At 42.2% G+C, this 18,332-nt stretch overlaps 1 protein-coding gene across 1 annotated transcript in view; it reads right to left on the bottom strand.

Annotated features, from left to right (window-relative positions):
* Positions 1 to 18,332, bottom strand: part of LOC147620506 (importin beta-like SAD2) — a 161,355-nt gene that overhangs the window by 65,638 nt on the left and 77,385 nt on the right. Inside the window, exons 10-11 of the mRNA XM_086824734.1 lie at positions 4,551 to 4,731; positions 4,271 to 4,430 (exon numbers count right to left, since the gene is read on the bottom strand). Coding sequence (XP_086680860.1) covers positions 4,271 to 4,430; positions 4,551 to 4,731 — 341 coding nt within the window. The remainder of the gene's footprint in view (positions 1 to 4,270; positions 4,431 to 4,550; positions 4,732 to 18,332) is intronic.

Below are 18,332 nucleotides of genomic sequence, written 5' to 3'. Positions count from 1 at the left end.
AGGAGAGTCCTCATCTAGTGGGTCTATTGATAGACCATGGAGTGGCAGGCTGCGTCATAATACCAGTCCTGCAAATGTGATTACTACATCACGTAAAGGAAAAGAGAAAGTGGTTGAGCCCCTTGGTATGCCTGACATTTCTGCAGGGCATTCTCATGTTGATGGAGAGTCTAGTGGCTCAGATATGAGCCTTGATGAGGAGCTTGGGATCCCAGCTATGAGAACACCTGGTGTAAAGAAGGCTATGGAAGCCATGAATGAAAAGCTACGAAGATCAGGGAGAGTAAAGAACCCTGTGCAGAGATTTACATATGATGGTTATGTGGCACATCACTATGCATATATGGCAAAGGTTGTGCAGGTTGTTGAGCCCACATGCATTGATGAGGCCGTTGGAAATGTGTGTTGGGAGAAAGCTATGGATGAGGAGATGGATGCACTATATGGAAATGAAACCTGGGATTTAGTGCAATTGCCTGAAGGCAAGAAAGCCATTGGATGCAAGTGGGTGTACAAAGTTAAACATAACAGTGATGGAAGCATAAACAGGTACAAGGCTAGATTGGTAGCCAAAGGATATGCGCACACATATGGGATTGATTATGAGGAAACTTTCAGCCCAGTTGCCAAGATGGCAACGGTGAGAGTTGTGATAGCAGTGGCTGCGTCAAAGCAATGGTCTTTACATCAGATGGATGTAAAAAATGCATTCTTGCATGGGGATTTGCAAGAAGAGGTGTATATGTTGCAGCCACCTGGTTATGAGGATGTGAGTCACCCCGAGCATGTTTGCAGGTTGAAGAAAGCCTTGTGTGGCTTAAAACAAGCACCAAGAGCATGGTCTGACAAGATTTCTGAATATCTTATCACTATTGGCTTTCATGTAGCCAATGCAGATTTCTCGTTGTATGTGAGACATGGTGATAGAGGAGTTGTGCTTGTTGTCATCTATGTAGATGACTTGATCGTTACCGGGAACCATGATGCAGAGATCTTTGATGTAAAGATCTTGCTTAGACAGAAGTTCGAGATGAAGGATCTGGGGGAGCTCAGATATTTCTTGGACATTGAGGTGATTAGGTCACCACATGGTATTGGATTACTGCAGAGACAGTATGGCTTGGACATGTTGTCCAAGTATGGTATGACAGACTGTAAGCCTATTTCTGTGCCATTGGATCAGAATGGCAAGCTGAGTGCAGATTCAGGAGAGATCTTGGAGGATCCTACTATGTATAGGCACATAGTAGGAAGTTTGATCTACATGACGTTCACCAGACCAGATTTGAGCTATGCTGTTGGATTGGTGAGTCGGTTTATGCAGGTTCCACGGAAACCGCATTTGGATGCAGTGAGACGCATACTGAGGTATGTGAAGTCTACTTTGCATTGTGGACTATTCTATGAGACTGGTACAGAGATATGTGTACATGGGTATACAGTTGCTGATTGGGCTGATAGTATCTCAGATAGAAGATCTACCAGTGGATTCATGTTTTCTTTGGGGAGTGCTGCTGTAACTTGGAGCAGCAAGAAGCAGCCTACGGTTGCTCTATCGAGTACAGAGGCCGAGTACAGAAGAGCTACTATGGCAGCATGTGAGGTAGCTTGGTTGAGAAAGCTACTTGCAGATTTGAGTCTATCAGTGGATAGACAAGTTGTCATTTTCTGTGACAACATTAGCAGTATACAGTTGGCCAGGAACCCAGTCTTTCATGCTCGTACGAAGCACATAGAGGTCTACTACCACTTCGTGAGAGAGAAGGTCTTGGCAGGAGACCTTGACCTTGTTTATGTCAACACAGAGGGATCAGGTAGCTGACATCTTCACCAAAGCATTGGGTACAGAGAGAAGCTCCGCAGATTCAGGGCTTCGCTTGGTGTACATGAGATGGAGTTAAGCTCGAGGGGGAGTGTTGAGATATCGAGCTCGTCTAGTGAGGCGGTGGCCACTGATGACCCGCCTGGGGGATAGACCCCACACTTACACCACTAGCATGGTTGGTGAGATCATGGGAGATATGCGGCCAGTGGGATGACAGGCTGTGTGACAGCCATTCTAGAGACTGACATAGTTATAGCGCCAGCTCATTTAGTCAGGTTCACACTATAGAGAACCCGTGTATGTATTTGGTTGAGTACCTTTCATATTATGTGTACTCTTATTCTTGTATATGGTGTGTTGAGTGTTGAGTAGAGAAGAAGATTTTCAGCCTCTCACCTTGTGTGCTCTCTATTAGGGTTTTGTGAGTGTGTGTATGCTTGCAAGAGCTCAAGCTCTCTTCCCCCCTGCATCTTTTCATATACACATAGGCAAAGGCCTAAACTCAATTGAAAAGAGAAGGCAGCGCGTGCAAGCGAACAGCAAGAAGACACGCACACGCACAAAACAAGCGCGCGCGCGCACACACACACACACGAGCACGCTAGAAAGAAGAGGGCAACGAGTACAAGAAGAATACCAAACAGGGGCGAAGCATACGTGTGTGACGTCGCACTCAACGGCACAAGAGGACCAACGGACGATAGGTCACTCGCAAACGGATGGAGGCGGCCGAATTCCAAAGAAAAGACGAGCCAGAAAAAGAAAGACAAATGGTGCTGGTTCACACACACACACGCATACATACATACTCTTTTTTTTTCTGTAAAAACCAGTCCTCTATTACCAAAAAAAACAATACACACACACACATATATATATACATACATAAATCCATACATATATACATACATACATAGAGAGGCATAAATATATATACATACACACACACACACATATTACACACACACACACACACACACACATATATATATATAGAGAGAGAGAGAGATACATATCTATATATATTTATTATACGTAAATATAAATATAAATATATGTGTGTATGTATCTCTCTTTCTCTCTCTCTCTCTCTATATATATATATATGTGTGTGTGTGTGTGTGTGCGCGCGCGCGTGCGTGTACATTTACATATATATACATACACACACACATATATATGTACATATATACATATATATATATATATATATGTACATATATACATATATATATATATATATATGTACATATATACATATATATATATGTACATATATACATATATATATATGTACATATATACATATATATATATGTACATATATACATATATATATATATATATATATATATGTATGTATAGACACACACACACACACACACACACACATATGTGTGTGTGTGTGTACATGTATATGTGTATGTATATACATATACACACCACACACACTTACACACAAACATATATATATGTATATATGTATGTATGTACATGCATGCATACACACATATATGTATGTACATGCATGCATACACGCATATATATATGTGTATATATGTATGTATGCGTGCGCGTGCACACATGCACAAATACACAAATACATACATATATAGTCTCTAACTCCCCCCTTAACGTAGCAATGGGGAAAAAAAAAGGAACTCCAACATGCATCTTAAAACGCAATGAGCAGTGGGCTAAAGGTATACCTAGATGAATCCAGAAACATGCCCAAATTCACCTTATAAGAAAGTGCAATTTATAACCTCGTGGTGGTCATCCACAAGACAATAAACCATCATAGTATGGAATAGGTACTATGACATATAGTGTGTGTAGTACCAATATATGCTCCCACACACACCCCCCACGTGCACACACACACACACATAAGAGCATCCAATACATTCATACAAAGGTCTTTGTACTGAGTTTTTGTCAGAGCTCCAAAGATGCAGGGCAGACTCAGCCATAATGAAGCCTAGCACTAAGGATCAAAACATGTAGAAAGAATTATTACACCAAAAAGGTAGTTGATAGGACATATGCACCACAAAAGATAGAAAGAATTAACACAATATCAACTGGCTGCAACTTGGACGAGAACTTCACAAAGTGAAATTTGCATGTCTGCTAATACAGCATAAAGATATACCTAGATGAATCCAGGAACATGCCCAAATTCACCTTATAAGAAAGTGTGGTTTATAACCTCATGGTAGTCATCCACAAGACAATAAACCATCAACTCCATCATGCATAGTATGGACTAGATACTACGACATCCCCACTAACGTCGTCAATGCCCAATAGTGGGTGTAGAACTTGGTATCAATATACGCTTTGCGAAAAAAAGGTAGCATGCTTTGCAAAAAAGCCACCCACACTAGTAGACACCTGAGGGGAGAACACATCAACTTCTAGGAACAAAGAAAGTAGTAATACCTTTGCAAGCTTCCACAAAAGAACGGAGTGCAACAACAGAATCCACTCTCACAGGTAGCTCAGGATCTTTCAATGCAGAAACAATGCTATGCATGGCTGAGCTGAAATTTCTCTGATCTGCAAAAGGAATGCTTGCATACTGGCCCGACACCCACGCAGCCTGCAAACTTGCCAGGACTAGTATTAAAATGAAGAATCCAGTCACAAAGAACTGATTAAGTTCTAAATGTACATAAATCCACAAAAGAAGGCAAAGGCTAGAAATGCCTACAGCACATACTTTTGCTCTAAGATGGCCAACAGGACTATTAAATTCAGGAAAGACATGCTGCACAAGCATTTGTTCCAACTGAGACTTGTATGGTTCCGTTTGCTTTAACTTATCACTCAGAGCACCAACTGCCAGAAGTCCACCGTCCTTTTGTCTATATAATTTCTGGCCAAGGGGAGCTGCATCATACCTGCAAGTAATAATTTGACAAGTAAAATTTAGATCTCTATTACTCGCAAAAGCACGTTAGTCCAAATATCACAATCACAGGCATCAAATGCTAGTGTAAATAATGACACCAAAAAAGACGTAAGAAAGATAAATCTCTCCCAGATGTTATCCATTAGGAGCTCCTAGTACCGTACTTTTCCTCACAGTTATTTCAGTTTCAGTTAGTTGTTTTTAGCTTTTCTTGCACAGACATTGTATTAGATCCACCAATTGTTGTAACCTTTTTGGTCTCATGGGTCATTTTGGCCTTTTGAAGACGTTAATATATCATTTCATTTCATTTCATCTCTCTCTCTCTCTCTCTCTCTCTCTCTCTCTCTCTCTCTCTCTCTATATATATATATATATATATATATATATATATGGTGACCAAATCCATCCACAAGCTCAAAAATAGCAGATGCCACAATCATGAGGGACTCGTGGCTAAACACCTCTCTTCTGCAGCAGGAGACACTCTAGAAACCCTCCTCCCTTGTATGTTTAACCAAGGTCTTTCGGAAGGCTTTCCACTCACCTCGTCATTCCACATTATCGCCCCCATCCATAAAGCCGGAGACCCCATGGATCCCAATAATTACCGGACTATCATGATTGGTCACACATTGGCCAAACTCTATGGGTCATGTGGGTCACTACTTGAATCTAAGCTGAACACACTAGCAAAGAGAGAGCGAGGCAGAGCACCTAGACAGGCAGGATTTTGGAAAACCTTCTCCACCCTGGACCACATCTTTACCATCCATGCCATCATCAAGGATGGCCAGAGTGTCACGATTGTGACTAACTCTCTTAATCTCTCCCTAATTACTCCTTAATCCCTCATTAACTATAAAGACACCTGTGAACGGTCACACCCTTGCACATGGGTCACTATCAAAGGACATGCCTATTCATTAAAGACACACCCCTAAGTCCGAAGGACATAACCATTGATTCAAGAGTCACACCCCTTCACAGGGATGTACCTCTTCAGCTGTACCTTTTCGGCCCCTATTTAAGAAAGGCCCCTGTCTCAATGCAATCACTCAGTCTTTTCTTGCAACATTTGTCTTATGTTCAGTAATCAAGTCTTCATCATGTTAATAAAGCTATAAAAGCTTTACAATGGTATCAGAGCAAACTTTTTCCACCCTGTGACATGCCCAAACCCTAACCCTAAAATCAATCCTATCCCTACCCTAAAATTAGGCAGCCCAAACCCTAAAATTGGTTGTAGCAAGTATTGAATGGAAGAGCAGGAGAGAATGCCCCATCAAATTCAGCCCCAAACTCCCAATTTTTGTTGATTAATGTGGGGCCAGCCATTTGCAGAAAACTCTTGAATAGAGGCAAGACAGCATGCAACCCCTCAATACAGAGGCTTACCTTTTCAGCCGGCACCCTTTCATGGACAGGCACCCCTCCATTGACTGGTCGCAGCATGCAACCCCTCAATACAGAGGCTTACCTCTTCAGCCGACACCCTTTCATGGACACGCACCCCTCCATTGACTGGTCGCAGCATGCAACCCCTCAATACACAGGCTTACCTCAGCCGGCACCCTTTCATGGACAGCCACCCCTCCATTGACTGGTCGCATCCCTTCGTGGATTTTTCCCAGCCAGCTGCCCATTGAGAAGCACAAGCCGATTTGCTGTTTTTTTAATTAAAAAAAACAAACTCACATATTATACCCACACCAAAGGTTATGGGTCTAAGGCTCTCAAGTGCCACGTATACAAGCAAAAAAAAACAAAACAAAACAATCTTTCTCTCTCTCATGTTTATTTGCTTTCGCTTGTGCACACTATTTCATGGTATCATACGCTTAGGCTCTGGCTGTTGCACAATCTGCTTCTCTCCTTCTTCAACTATGCCTTGCGTTTACTGCTTCCCTAGATTCTCCAGGCTGTAGATACTTCAAACAGTGGCTGTGTTTTCTTCCTTCGTTGCGGTTTTTGATCTACTAGCCCTCCTACTGTTGTCGGCCAACCCTCAAGCTGCGTTTTCTTCGACAGAGGCAAGTGGAGGAGTTCTAGCTGCAAATTCAGTAGGGGCATCAACTCTTTGGAAGGTTCTTGAAGGATATTTTTGCCAGACAAGTGGCACATCAGCTCTTCTCCCTCCAAGATCAGCTCCCCCTTACGATAGGAGGTTCCCGGTGGTGTGTTTTGGGTTTTTTTTGCTGCTATCCAGCCTGCATCTTCAGAGGGGGCTACTAGTCCCTAATTGGATCCTGTGGAAAGGTGCTCGAGAGAGCACGTGGATTGCTTAGCTCCAGAGGTTGTTTGAGACATACCTTCTTTGAGACAGATATGGGTCCCCCCCCCCCCCCTGCACGAACAAGAAGGACAAGCTCAGTGGTTCAAACTATGATCACTAGAAGCTACAGATGAAGGTCTGGTTCACACACACAGCTCTAGGAAGTGGACTCAGGACCAGGAGGATGCCTTTCTTGCAGAACTTTCAACTTGGGAGAATCAAGAGTCAAAAGCTCACTCTGCACTTGTACGAGCCATCTCACCAGAGGTCTCCCCCGTCGTGCAAACATTGGATTGTGCTGCTTCTGTTTGGAGAAAGCTGACATATCTATATGCACGGGACTCTACAATGCGGTCTATTGACCTATTGGGTCAGCTCTTTTCTTTGGAGTTTACAGCGGGGACTTCCATGCAGTCGTTTGTGATGAAGGTTAAGGTAATCCATGACCAATTATTGGCAATGGGTACTACCCTGACCTCTTCTCAGTTAGCTGCTCTCCTCCTCATCAAGCTTCCTGCAGATTATGACATGGTTTCCTAAGCTTTGTGGGTTCAGATCACAACACGTTCCCTCGAGTTTGATGATCTGTGTACTCTCCTCTTGGAAGAGGAATCCATCCTAGTTTCACAGGGGAAGTTGAAAGTTTCATCGTCTATTGGACCTAATCAGGCACTCACGACGGTGCAGAAGAAAGTTTGGAGTCGATGTTACAAGTGTGGTAAGAAAGGCCACCTATCAAAGGATTGTCAGTCAAAGGACAAAGGCAAAGCCAAGGACAAGGGCGAGTCTTCAAAGAAGGGCAAAGACATGTCACAGGACACTGACACAGACTCGTCTAGTGATAACCCCAGCTCTCCCAAGGCCTTACAGACTAAAGAGAACATGACTGGTGTCCTGCTCTGATCCTAAGGGCATCCCCCCGCGGAGTTCGAAGTATAAAGACAGGTAAGTTTGTTGGATAAATGTAATCCCAACTCCTTAGTCCAATTTAAATGTGGTTGATAGGCTAGTGGTCAGTGGTTGGTGTGTAAAGCCTACAAATGGTTGGTGCATGTTGTTCATGCAACTCATGCAACTAAAAATAGGGTAGAGGAGTCTCTAAATAAAATACAAGTCGTGATCAAGTGATTATGTAAGTTTGGTTCATGTCTAATTACAATTAGTGTCTTCTTGTGTTAATCTCATATCAATTTTTTGCATATACCAATTTTTGTCCCTCATATTCATGATGTCTTATACAATCTTTGATCCACCTTGAGGATGTTTTGATCAATCTTCATAGCTTAGTTATTAAATCTAACATTTGGTATACTCAATTAGATTTAGTTTATTAGAAAAAAACCTAATTACTTTCTTAATCACCATAGCCAGTTTTTCTGTTTTGAACCCCTTGCTGTAGTTTGATTCCGTGTGTGCACCTGAGGGGATGAAACCCTAATATTTTGTTATAGCCTTGTTGGTTAGCTCCTACGCATGCTACGACTCAGCTCTCATCGTCCAATTCCATCACAGCAGGGAGAATTCGCCGTCGCCATCAGCGCTAGTCGTTTTCTGCAAATTCGAACCATTCTCCTTCCCCGCTACAAATTGCGCCGATTTCTCTGAGCTGTAGCAAGACTATCAAGTGAACATTAAGCATATCAAATCTTGTGCCATTTGGTGCACTGTAGTTGCTGCACGGAGCAAATTTCCAGTCGCCCCTTTTCTGCAGTTTCTGCTCCAAGTATATGGTGATACCAATTTTGAGTTATATTGATGATATTTTTGTTAACTGGGCTTAAATCATCTATGTGAGCAAGTTCTCAACATCAATCATCATATTTTATCATCATGAGTTCAAAATTCCCTGACAAATTCAACGGAACTGGGTTCCATACCTGGCAAATCAAGGTAAAGGGCTACCTCATGAAGAAAAATCTGTGGAGTATGGTCAAGCCACTTACGGAAGATGAAGCTGGTATTTCTGCTGCAATTACAAGAGCTACAACGGCTGCACTTCAAGCAAAAGATGAGCAAGCACTTGGTATTATCATTTCTGCTTTAGAAGATGATTTTATTCATTATATTGATGATGTTGAGTCAGCTATGGAAGCTTGGGAATTATTAGAACGTACTTTTGGTGCAAAGGCAAAGCATTCCAAGATCAGTTTGAAGATGCAACTCTTTGATCTAACCATGGAGAGTAATGAAAATTTAGCAGCTTTGATTAACAGGTTGAAGAGCTTAATGACACAGTTAGTTTATGTTAAATCTCCTGTTCCTGAAGAAGATGCTATTGCTATCCTGCTCAAAAGCTTACCTTCAAGCTTTAGACAAATTGTGACGGTACTTAAAGAGAAGGAGCCAGTCCCTTCTTTGGAAAGTATCATAAATTCTTCGCAGGAAGAAGACAAGAAGATTACAAAGGATGTGATAGATCCTTATGCATATACTGTTACTACGACATCGGCAAAGAAGAAGTGTACTATTTGTGGTCGTACAAATCATCTTACTAAGGATTGTTTCTCCAAACATCCTTGTGAGTATTGTGGAAAGACGAATCATCCATCCTCAAAGTGCTACCAAAAAGATCAAAAGCAAGCAAAGGCACATGTGGTTGAAGAAGTCAACCAACAAGAAGAAACAAATCTTTGTTCTAGTCTCAGTATTAAAGATATAGATGAGGAGTATGCTTTTTAGATTATGTCATGTATGTGGTTGAGTCAAGACTTATGTTGTTCCAACTTGACGAGTTGTAGAGGAGAGTACACTACCCTATGTTGTTGTTCAGGGGGGACTCTTACTCATTGTGTCAAGGAGGTTTTCTTAGACTTGATTCATGTTTTGTAAGAAGTTGGTCTTAAGGGGGGATTGTTGGATAAATGTAATCCCAACTCCTTAGTCCAATTTAAATGTGGTTGATAGGCTAGTGGTCAGTGGTTGGTGTGTAAAGCCTACAAATGGTTGGTGCATGTTGTTCATGCAACTCATACAAATGGTTGGTGCATGTTGTTCATGCAACTAAAAATAGGGTAGAGGAGTCTCTAAATAAGGTACAAGTCGTGATCAAGTGATTATGTAAGTTTGGTTCATGTCTAATTACAATTAGTGTCTTCTTGTGTTAATCTCATATCAATTTTCTGCATATACCAATTTTTGTCCCTCATATTCATGATGTCTTGTACAATCTTTGATCCACCTTGAGGATGTTTTGATCAATCTTCATAGCTTAGTTATTAAATCTAACAAAGTTCACTTGATGGTCCGGATGAGTTCCAGGATCAACCAAGTTTCCTTCATGGTTCGGATGAGTTCCAGAACTACTGGTCAGCAGAGACTATGGACAGGATGTGCTCCATGTTCATTTGTTTGAGGTTATTAGATGTGATGTGTTCACAGTTCTACTTTGAGTTTGGAGCCAAGCAGATTTTCTTTTGCTCTTTACACTCTGACATTGTGTTTTCTGAAGACAACAAGCTGACATGTGCATTTTCCGAGGTGTACTCAGTACTGGCCATGCTGAGGTGTCCATGGTCGCACCTTCGTCATCAGTTTTCTTCTGACTTTTTTGCACACTTCAAGATGCAGAGGAGGTGTTAAAATATTGCATCTTCTTATGCTGTCGTGGAGGTCCTGTCGGCCTGTTTCTACAGCCGACCTGGTTCATGCACAAGTATATAAGAGTTGCTTTCTTTTATTCATTCAATCATCCAATAGTGCCCTATTTGCTGGCCCTTGTACTCTGTAACCTCAAGCTAATAAAGCTCTTATTCTTGCTTGCAATCTTTCTCTCTCATGTTTATTTGCTTCCGCTTGTGCACACTCTTTCAGCGCATTAGAATATCAGAAACCCGTCACTTCATTCTTTTGCGTGCTCTCCACTCATCAAGGCCAATATCACTTTTTACGTGTTTAAGAGCACCTCCCAAATCACGTGGACACACGTTACCCTCTTCTCCGATGGCTTATGGCAAAGGAAACCTATGAATTCAGTTATTTACACGATACACCCTCACAGTCCATAGTGCCCTCTCTTGCCCGTGTTTCCCCACCGGCCTCTGCCCTGTTCTGGTGAGTGTGCCCCCCTCTTTACAGCCCACTCATTACCGTGTTCAGATAGCCACACCGACTTCTTACCTCCGAGAGTTCGATGTGTGGGTGATCCGTGTTCGTACTTCTACAGAGGATCTGGATCATTACTGTTTTATGCTCAGGCATCATCCTTATCTCGGCGCTATCCTTCTCGAGTGCAGCATTATTTTTCATTAATATTGCACCTATTCTAAGAACGTTTATCCATCTTCGTTCACGGTGCGCCCTTCTACACCAAATTATACACCTTTGACACCAGCAGCTGCCCCTACCCCTGTACCTTCTTCTCCAGTAGCACACTCTCGTGCGAACCCAGTCCCAAAGGATCACTTTCATTATACTAGATGGTCCATAGCCGCTTCACCAGCACGTAGCCTCTCCTCACAGGATTTACAGATGTTGCACCCTCCAGCCGATGGTTCTTACTAGAGCCCAGCGGCATCAGCAACAAAAAAACCCAGAGCCTCGTCACTCTGCAACCTCTACATCAGCATCTTCTCTCATGGCTGAACCTATTGATATACCGGCTCCTCCAGAATGGCAGCAAGCTTTGCAACAACTTCAGCAACAGTTCCAACAACAACTCCAAGAGTTCATGGCATCCTTGGCTTCACAGATCCAGCAGCTCCGCACGGATCGCCACTCCCACACGAGTTCCATACCAGCAGCAGCAGATGTTTCAATAACAGTACCAGCAGACGAAGACGTCATTCCTTCCGAGGTAGAAGGTGACAACCTTAAAATTTTGTATCGTCTTTTACAAGCCAGTAAAACAAAGAAATTGGAAATTAAACTCCCTGAATCTTATGATGGTCAACGCAATAAGCGCATCATTATGCATAAAAATAAGATATGTATTATTTTCTAAAATTTTTGCCATAGCTTCGTTTGCTATTACTGATAATTTTTAATTTTTCTAAAAAGAATAAGACTTTGTAATACAATTATGATAGAAGAACTATCCTTAAACTTAAATCTAAATTATGTAATGAAATCATAGATTTACCATAATTTTATTAACATAAAAGCATAAAAATACTATTTTCGTAACCTCTAGCTTAACAAGCTTAGAGTTTAGTTTTGAATTAAGAATTTATCAATGAGAAGCATTCTTTTTCTAAAGAATTAGCCATAGGAATGACTATTCTTTTGGGAGAGAGAGATTTACATAAAAAGCATTCTCAGTCGTATGCCGCCAGCTTCGGTCTTGGCTATTTCTACAGTTGAAATGGATATACCTTAAGTTCCCAGGATCGTTATTCAAAGGATCGTGATTTTGGAAATGCATTTCGCATTCTCAATTCTCAAAATGCAACTCCTTCCGAATTGAAGATTTATGGAGCATATACATTAGTGGATGGTTTACTATATTATCAGGATCGTATTTGTGTACCTCATGATACTCATGTTCGAAGAGTCTTGGTGAAAGAACATCACGAGGTCACTTATGCTGCACACCCAGGCATCAACAGGACATATCGTCTTTTGACGGCTACATACTATTGGCCTCAAACGAAGCAAGATGTTATTAAGTTTGTCACAGCATGTCTTTCGTGTCAACGTATGAAAGCTAGCAGCAAAGTTCCAGCTAGGCTTCTTCAACCACTTCCAGTTCCCAATGAACGCTGAAAAAGTATTAGTCTGGATTTTATCACTTCATTGCCACGTTCTTCTAAAGGCAATACACTGATTCTTGTGGTGGTTGACAAATTTTCTAAGATGACACATTTCATTCCGCGTAAGAAAGCAGCCCAAGCTTCGGATATTGCAATATTGTTCATACAATATATCTTCAAACTTCATGGGTTGCCAAAATCTATAGTTTCTGATCGAGATCCAAAGTTTACAGGACATTTTTGGACTTCGATATTCAAGTCTCTTGGTACAAATTTACTCTTTAGCTCTGCTTATCATCCACAAACAGATGGACAAACAAAACGAGTTAATCAGATTCTGGAAGAAATACTGCGTCGTTATGATCAGTCTCGATTAAGCTTCATGGAAAGAATATTTACCTTTGGTGGAATTTGCTTATAATAATTCTTATCATTCAACTATTGGAATGACACCTTTTCAAGCAGCTTATGGCCACAAACGGATGGACAAACGAAATGAGTTAATCAGATTCTTGAAGAAATGCTGCGTCATTATGTTCAGTCTCGATTAAGCTTCATGGGAAGAATATTTACCTTTGGTGGAATTTGCTTATAATAATTCTTATCATTCAGCTATTGAAATGACACCTTTTCAAGCAGCTTATGGCCATACTCCCCTTGTTCCTGCCAACTTTGTTCTTCAACATAAAGTGGCTTTAGCAGACCAACTCATTCAAGAGATGCAAGATATTTTGTTAAAGATTAAGGATAAGATGGTCAGCATACAAGAGCAATATCAACGCACAGCTAATAAGCATCGTTGCCACATTGAATTTCAAGGAGGAGACTTGGTATTATTATATATTGCCCCTCATCGATACAAGACAATGAAATCAGTCTTTCCAAAGCTTCCTCCAAGATATTATGGACCCTTTCGTATTATTAAGAAGAACTCATCTCTCAGTTATAAGTTGGAATTACCGCCTTCTCAGGGTAGAATTCATCCGACTTTCCATATTTCTTGGCTCAAGAAGTTTGTGGACGGTGATTTTTCAGTTTTAGATGTTTTGGATTATGTTCCAGAAATCGAAGATGAACACATACTCTTAATTCCAAAGACAATTCTTGATGTCAGACAGAAAGAAACACGACATAAGCTCACTACAGAATTTTTGGTTAAATGGAGAGATCTTGATGATTCTGACTCTACTTGGCAAAGTGATGAAGACTTACGGGAATATCCAGAACTTCTTCAAGAATTCTTTCAAAGACAACCATCTCTTCTTAGCTGGAGTCTTATTTTAAGTGGGAGGGAATGTCACGATTGTGACTAACTCTCTTAATCTCTTCCTAATTACTCCTTAATCTCTCATTAACTCTAAAGACACCTGTAAAGGGTCACACCCTTGCACATGGGTCACTATCAAAGGACATGCCTATTCATTACAGACACACCCCTAAGTCCTAAGGACATAACCATTGATTCAAGAGCCACACCCCTTCACAGGGATGTGAGTTGTTATGGTAGAGCTTGTTGCACTCTAAGACTGGACCTATTTGGATTCGACTCTTGGATGAGAGTGGGATTGACAGTAAGCAATTGGTTCTTTGCAGCAGATTTTACAAGAGGATTCTGTTGTCTTACATTGGCCTAGGTAAGAGGCAATAGACTTGAGTAGATGCTATGGACGGATGTTCAGATCAAGGGATTCGCTTGTACCATGCAGCCGGTATGATCTGTTACACACAACAAGGCCTTCTTTATACCTTTATGTTTGAGTGAGTTTAAGCATTCCACTTTAATTCTAGAACAAGGAGATAGAAGATGGAGAGTCGACACTAGATGGGGTCCCAATTACCCACTTAAAGCCCCCTCCTGCAAACAACAGTATTTGCTTTTATTACTTTGGAGAACTTTACAATGCAGACTTTACCAATAACTTACTGGCGACAGTTGATTGTGGAATGCCAAACCCAAGAAGGAAGAAGACCAAACGTCACTTGAACCATCATGCGGTCCAAAGGCACTTTAGAAGCCACTTTGGAAGCCAATATGCACACCCATATCTGCTGAGGTAATGCAAGACAAATGGCCGAATGCTGAACATAAGTTATGGCTGCCTTGGACGGCACCACGTTGACGGTGCTCTGCTGAATATATGCATGCACAAGTCCTGGGACTTAGGCACACATGATAACTGCTTTCTAAACTGTTGAATTATGCAAGAGAGAGATCATTCCATGAATGGGACTGATAACGACTTATATATGCACACCCACGACAAGTCGGCCACTTGTATGTTGTCAGCATGTTGCCTTATGCACACGACATGCTGAACATGTTTGTTTACACAAGCACTTTCGTGCGCGTGGCTGCTGCGAGCCTATTCTGCTAGCCGACTAGCCTCTCCCATGCTGGCCGATTGGGCCTAAGGGCTGGCCAACTGGGCCTAAGGCCTATGGCTGTCTCTTTGTGGCTCTTGGCCAACCCATATGGAAGCCCACCTAAGGCTGGCCCTAAGGCTAAGCCTAATGCCTATAATGCCTAATGCTTCTACATGCTTGTTAACACTAGGATGATCTACATGCGAATGTTCTCCAAGTGGGTTAAGTGACACATACTGATACCTAAGGCTTCAGATGTGACCTACATAGTTCGTGCCTAACATGTCCCTGGGGCCTCGACTAAGGCTCATAATGGGGTCACATAATACGACAAAATAAATCCCTAAAGGGTTCTACTGCTATTCAAGTGTAGCATTATCGATGAGCCAGTATCACATGTGACATACCGCCTAAGTGCAAGGGTGCATGCGACATCGCTTACATAGGCTTGTTTGCTTATGCATTCACAAGGACATAATTGAACAACAGGAGGAAAGAGACATGGATTAACCCAAGTTAGGGTTAGGGCTTAGCTAGGGTGTGGGGACTTGGAGGGTCCACTCGTGGGCTAAGGGCGCTAGCAAGATGAGGTCTAGATTGGCTAAGAGCTTATTAATTAATAGACTAGGACTTAAAATGGCTAAAAGCTTATAAATAAAGCAAGTGTCAATAAAAGCGAGGTTATTGCTATATAAGTGACCTTGGGGGGCACTTATGTGTTATTGAGGTATCCACGACATACGTGCCATGGCTAATCTCCAACATGAACAGTCTTAATCCTGATTAATCATCAAATAGAACAGCACTTAGGGTCATCATCAAGTGTCATCATCTTCATCAAAAGCATCAATATCAGCACCATCATCATCATCACAAGCATTAAGGAGGAGCATAAGTGCCCAATCGACAGCCCCAACAGTAGTCGGCTGGGGCAAGAGACTTAGGCAGCCAATCGGCCAGGCATAAAGAAGGAGACATTAGGTTGGACAAGCCAGGGAATATTTGCAGCATTTATTAAGGCTTTTTAGAATGGTACCTTGTCCAAGAGCTGGCCAACCAGCATCCTCAACCGATAATTATTGGTCCGATATAAAAGCATAAGTCCTCATTTCAATGATTCCATTCAGCAGTTCACTCATTCATCATTCTAGTAATCAGTAGAAGCTATGTAAGGGACCAAAGGTCAACCCCTTTGGGACTGACCAAGGGCCTAAGCAAGTACAGACAACCATGTCGCCTTTTTATACAATATTAAATACAAGAGAAAAAACCCTGACAGCAAGACTTGGAAGGGGAGATCAGAAGTGGAAGGTGTTTAGACAAAAAATATCAGTCAAAGTCAATTAAAGTAGCAGGTTAAAGTGAAGGTCAGTAGCAATGCAAGGAGAAAGGATGACAGAGTGTCCACCCCATCATCAAGTTTAGCAAGAGGAAATGTCACGTGCACGCCCATGCCATGGCTAATCTCTAGCATAGATAAACTTAATCCCTAATTAACCATCAAATAGGACAGCAATTAGGATAGCGTATAGGTCATCATCAAGTGTCATCATCTTCATCATCTTCATCACAGGCATCATCAACATCATCATCATCACAAGCATTAAGGGGGAGCATAAGTGCCCAATCGGCAGTTGGCACACTGGCAACAGCAGCACACTGGCAGTCTCAAGGCCTATCACACCACTTCCTTTCAGATTTCTCTTCCTCTGGTTGACGGCACACAGGAGTCTGGCAGTGGGTACTTGGCTAGCAATCAGAGGGTAGCCAGCAGTTTGCCCGAGGTGCGGCCACCCCCACGAGTCTCAGCGGCATTGCCTTTGGGATTGCCCAAAGGCTCAACAGGTTTGGCAACGGATTCTCCGCATCTTTGCTATGGACAAGGCATCAACCCGGATAATCACTTGGGGTTCTCTCGCTTGGGCCATCGTGGCCAGAGTGGTCAGGACTTACGAGGAGGATGGGGTAGGCCATGCCCTTTAGGTCTCCCACCATCGTATTGCTCCGCGGTCAGTGGGGGAAGCTGCAAGGACGTTCTAACTGCATGCGGAAGTGGCGGGAAGCCTTCTTGAGACTTTGGAGGCCTGGCCCTTTCCTCACAGATAGAGACGCCATTTGGCACTACAAACCACACGTGTGGTTGTTCCCCCCCCCCCCCCCCCTGTATGAGATAGCCTTCTCCTCATAGAGCGGCCAGCCGGAGGAGAAGCATCTCTCCCCCTTATGGTCACTTGTTTCCCGCCCTTATATGAGGCGAGTTTGTATTTAGTTCTTCGTGGTTGTACTTAGCCCTTTGTGGTTGTTTTCTCTTTAACTAATTGAAGGATCTTTTTCCAAGGAAAAAAAAAAGTGCCCAGTCGGCTGCCAGCAAGGGACTTAGGTAGTCAGTTGGCCAGGCATAAGAAAGGCAACAAAAGGTTTGGACCAGCCAAGAAATCATCGCAGCATTTATTACCGCTTTTTAGCATGGTACCTTGTCCAAGAGCTAGTCATCAACAATTGTGCCGGCCAACCAGCATCATAACCAATATAAAAGCATACGCCCTCATTTCAGTGATTCCATTCAATAGTTCACCCATTCATCATTCTAGTAATCAGTAGAGGCTATGTAAGGGACCAGAGGTCAACCCCTTTGGGGCTGACCGAGGGCCCAAGCATGTACAAACAACCATGTTACCTTTTTATACAATATTAAATACAAGAAAAAATACCCTGATAACAATCTCTCTCTCTCTTCTTTTTTTTTCTCTCCTGTCTTAATCATGCTTAAATCAGCATCTTGTTCTTAATTAGGCGTTGTGGATCAATACCGCAAAGGCTTCGGCACACGCAACATTGGTATCAAAGCATTTAGGATCAGCCCACTAAGGATAAGAATGCAACAAGTAGCAGATGGAGTGGTGTGCAACAACAGAAAGGTAATCAGACAAAAATATCAACCAAAGTCAAAGTCAGTTAGAGTAACAGGTTAGAGTCAAAGTCACTGGCAGTCTAAGGAGGAAGGATGACAGAGTGTCTACCCCGTCATCAAGTTTAGAAGGAGGAAATGTCACGTGCATGCCCATGCCATGGCTAATCTAGAGCATGAACAATCTTAATCCTTAATTAATCATCAAATAAAACAACAATTAGGACATCATAAAGGTCACCATCAGCATCATTTTGGGCATCTTCATCAGAAGCATCATCCATAGTGGTTGAGTACTTAGGTACCGTGCGGTATGATACGTGTACGGTACGAGTACGTAAAGTACGCATCAAGAT

The sequence above is a fragment of the Cibotium barometz genome, chromosome 31, assembly GCF_041138505.1.
Source record: "Cibotium barometz isolate CiBa-2024 chromosome 31, ASM4113850v1, whole genome shotgun sequence".
NCBI lineage: Eukaryota > Viridiplantae > Streptophyta > Polypodiopsida > Cyatheales > Cibotiaceae > Cibotium > Cibotium barometz.
Note: the sequence above shows the minus strand (reverse complement) of the source record. Positions and strands in the feature narration are given on the sequence as shown.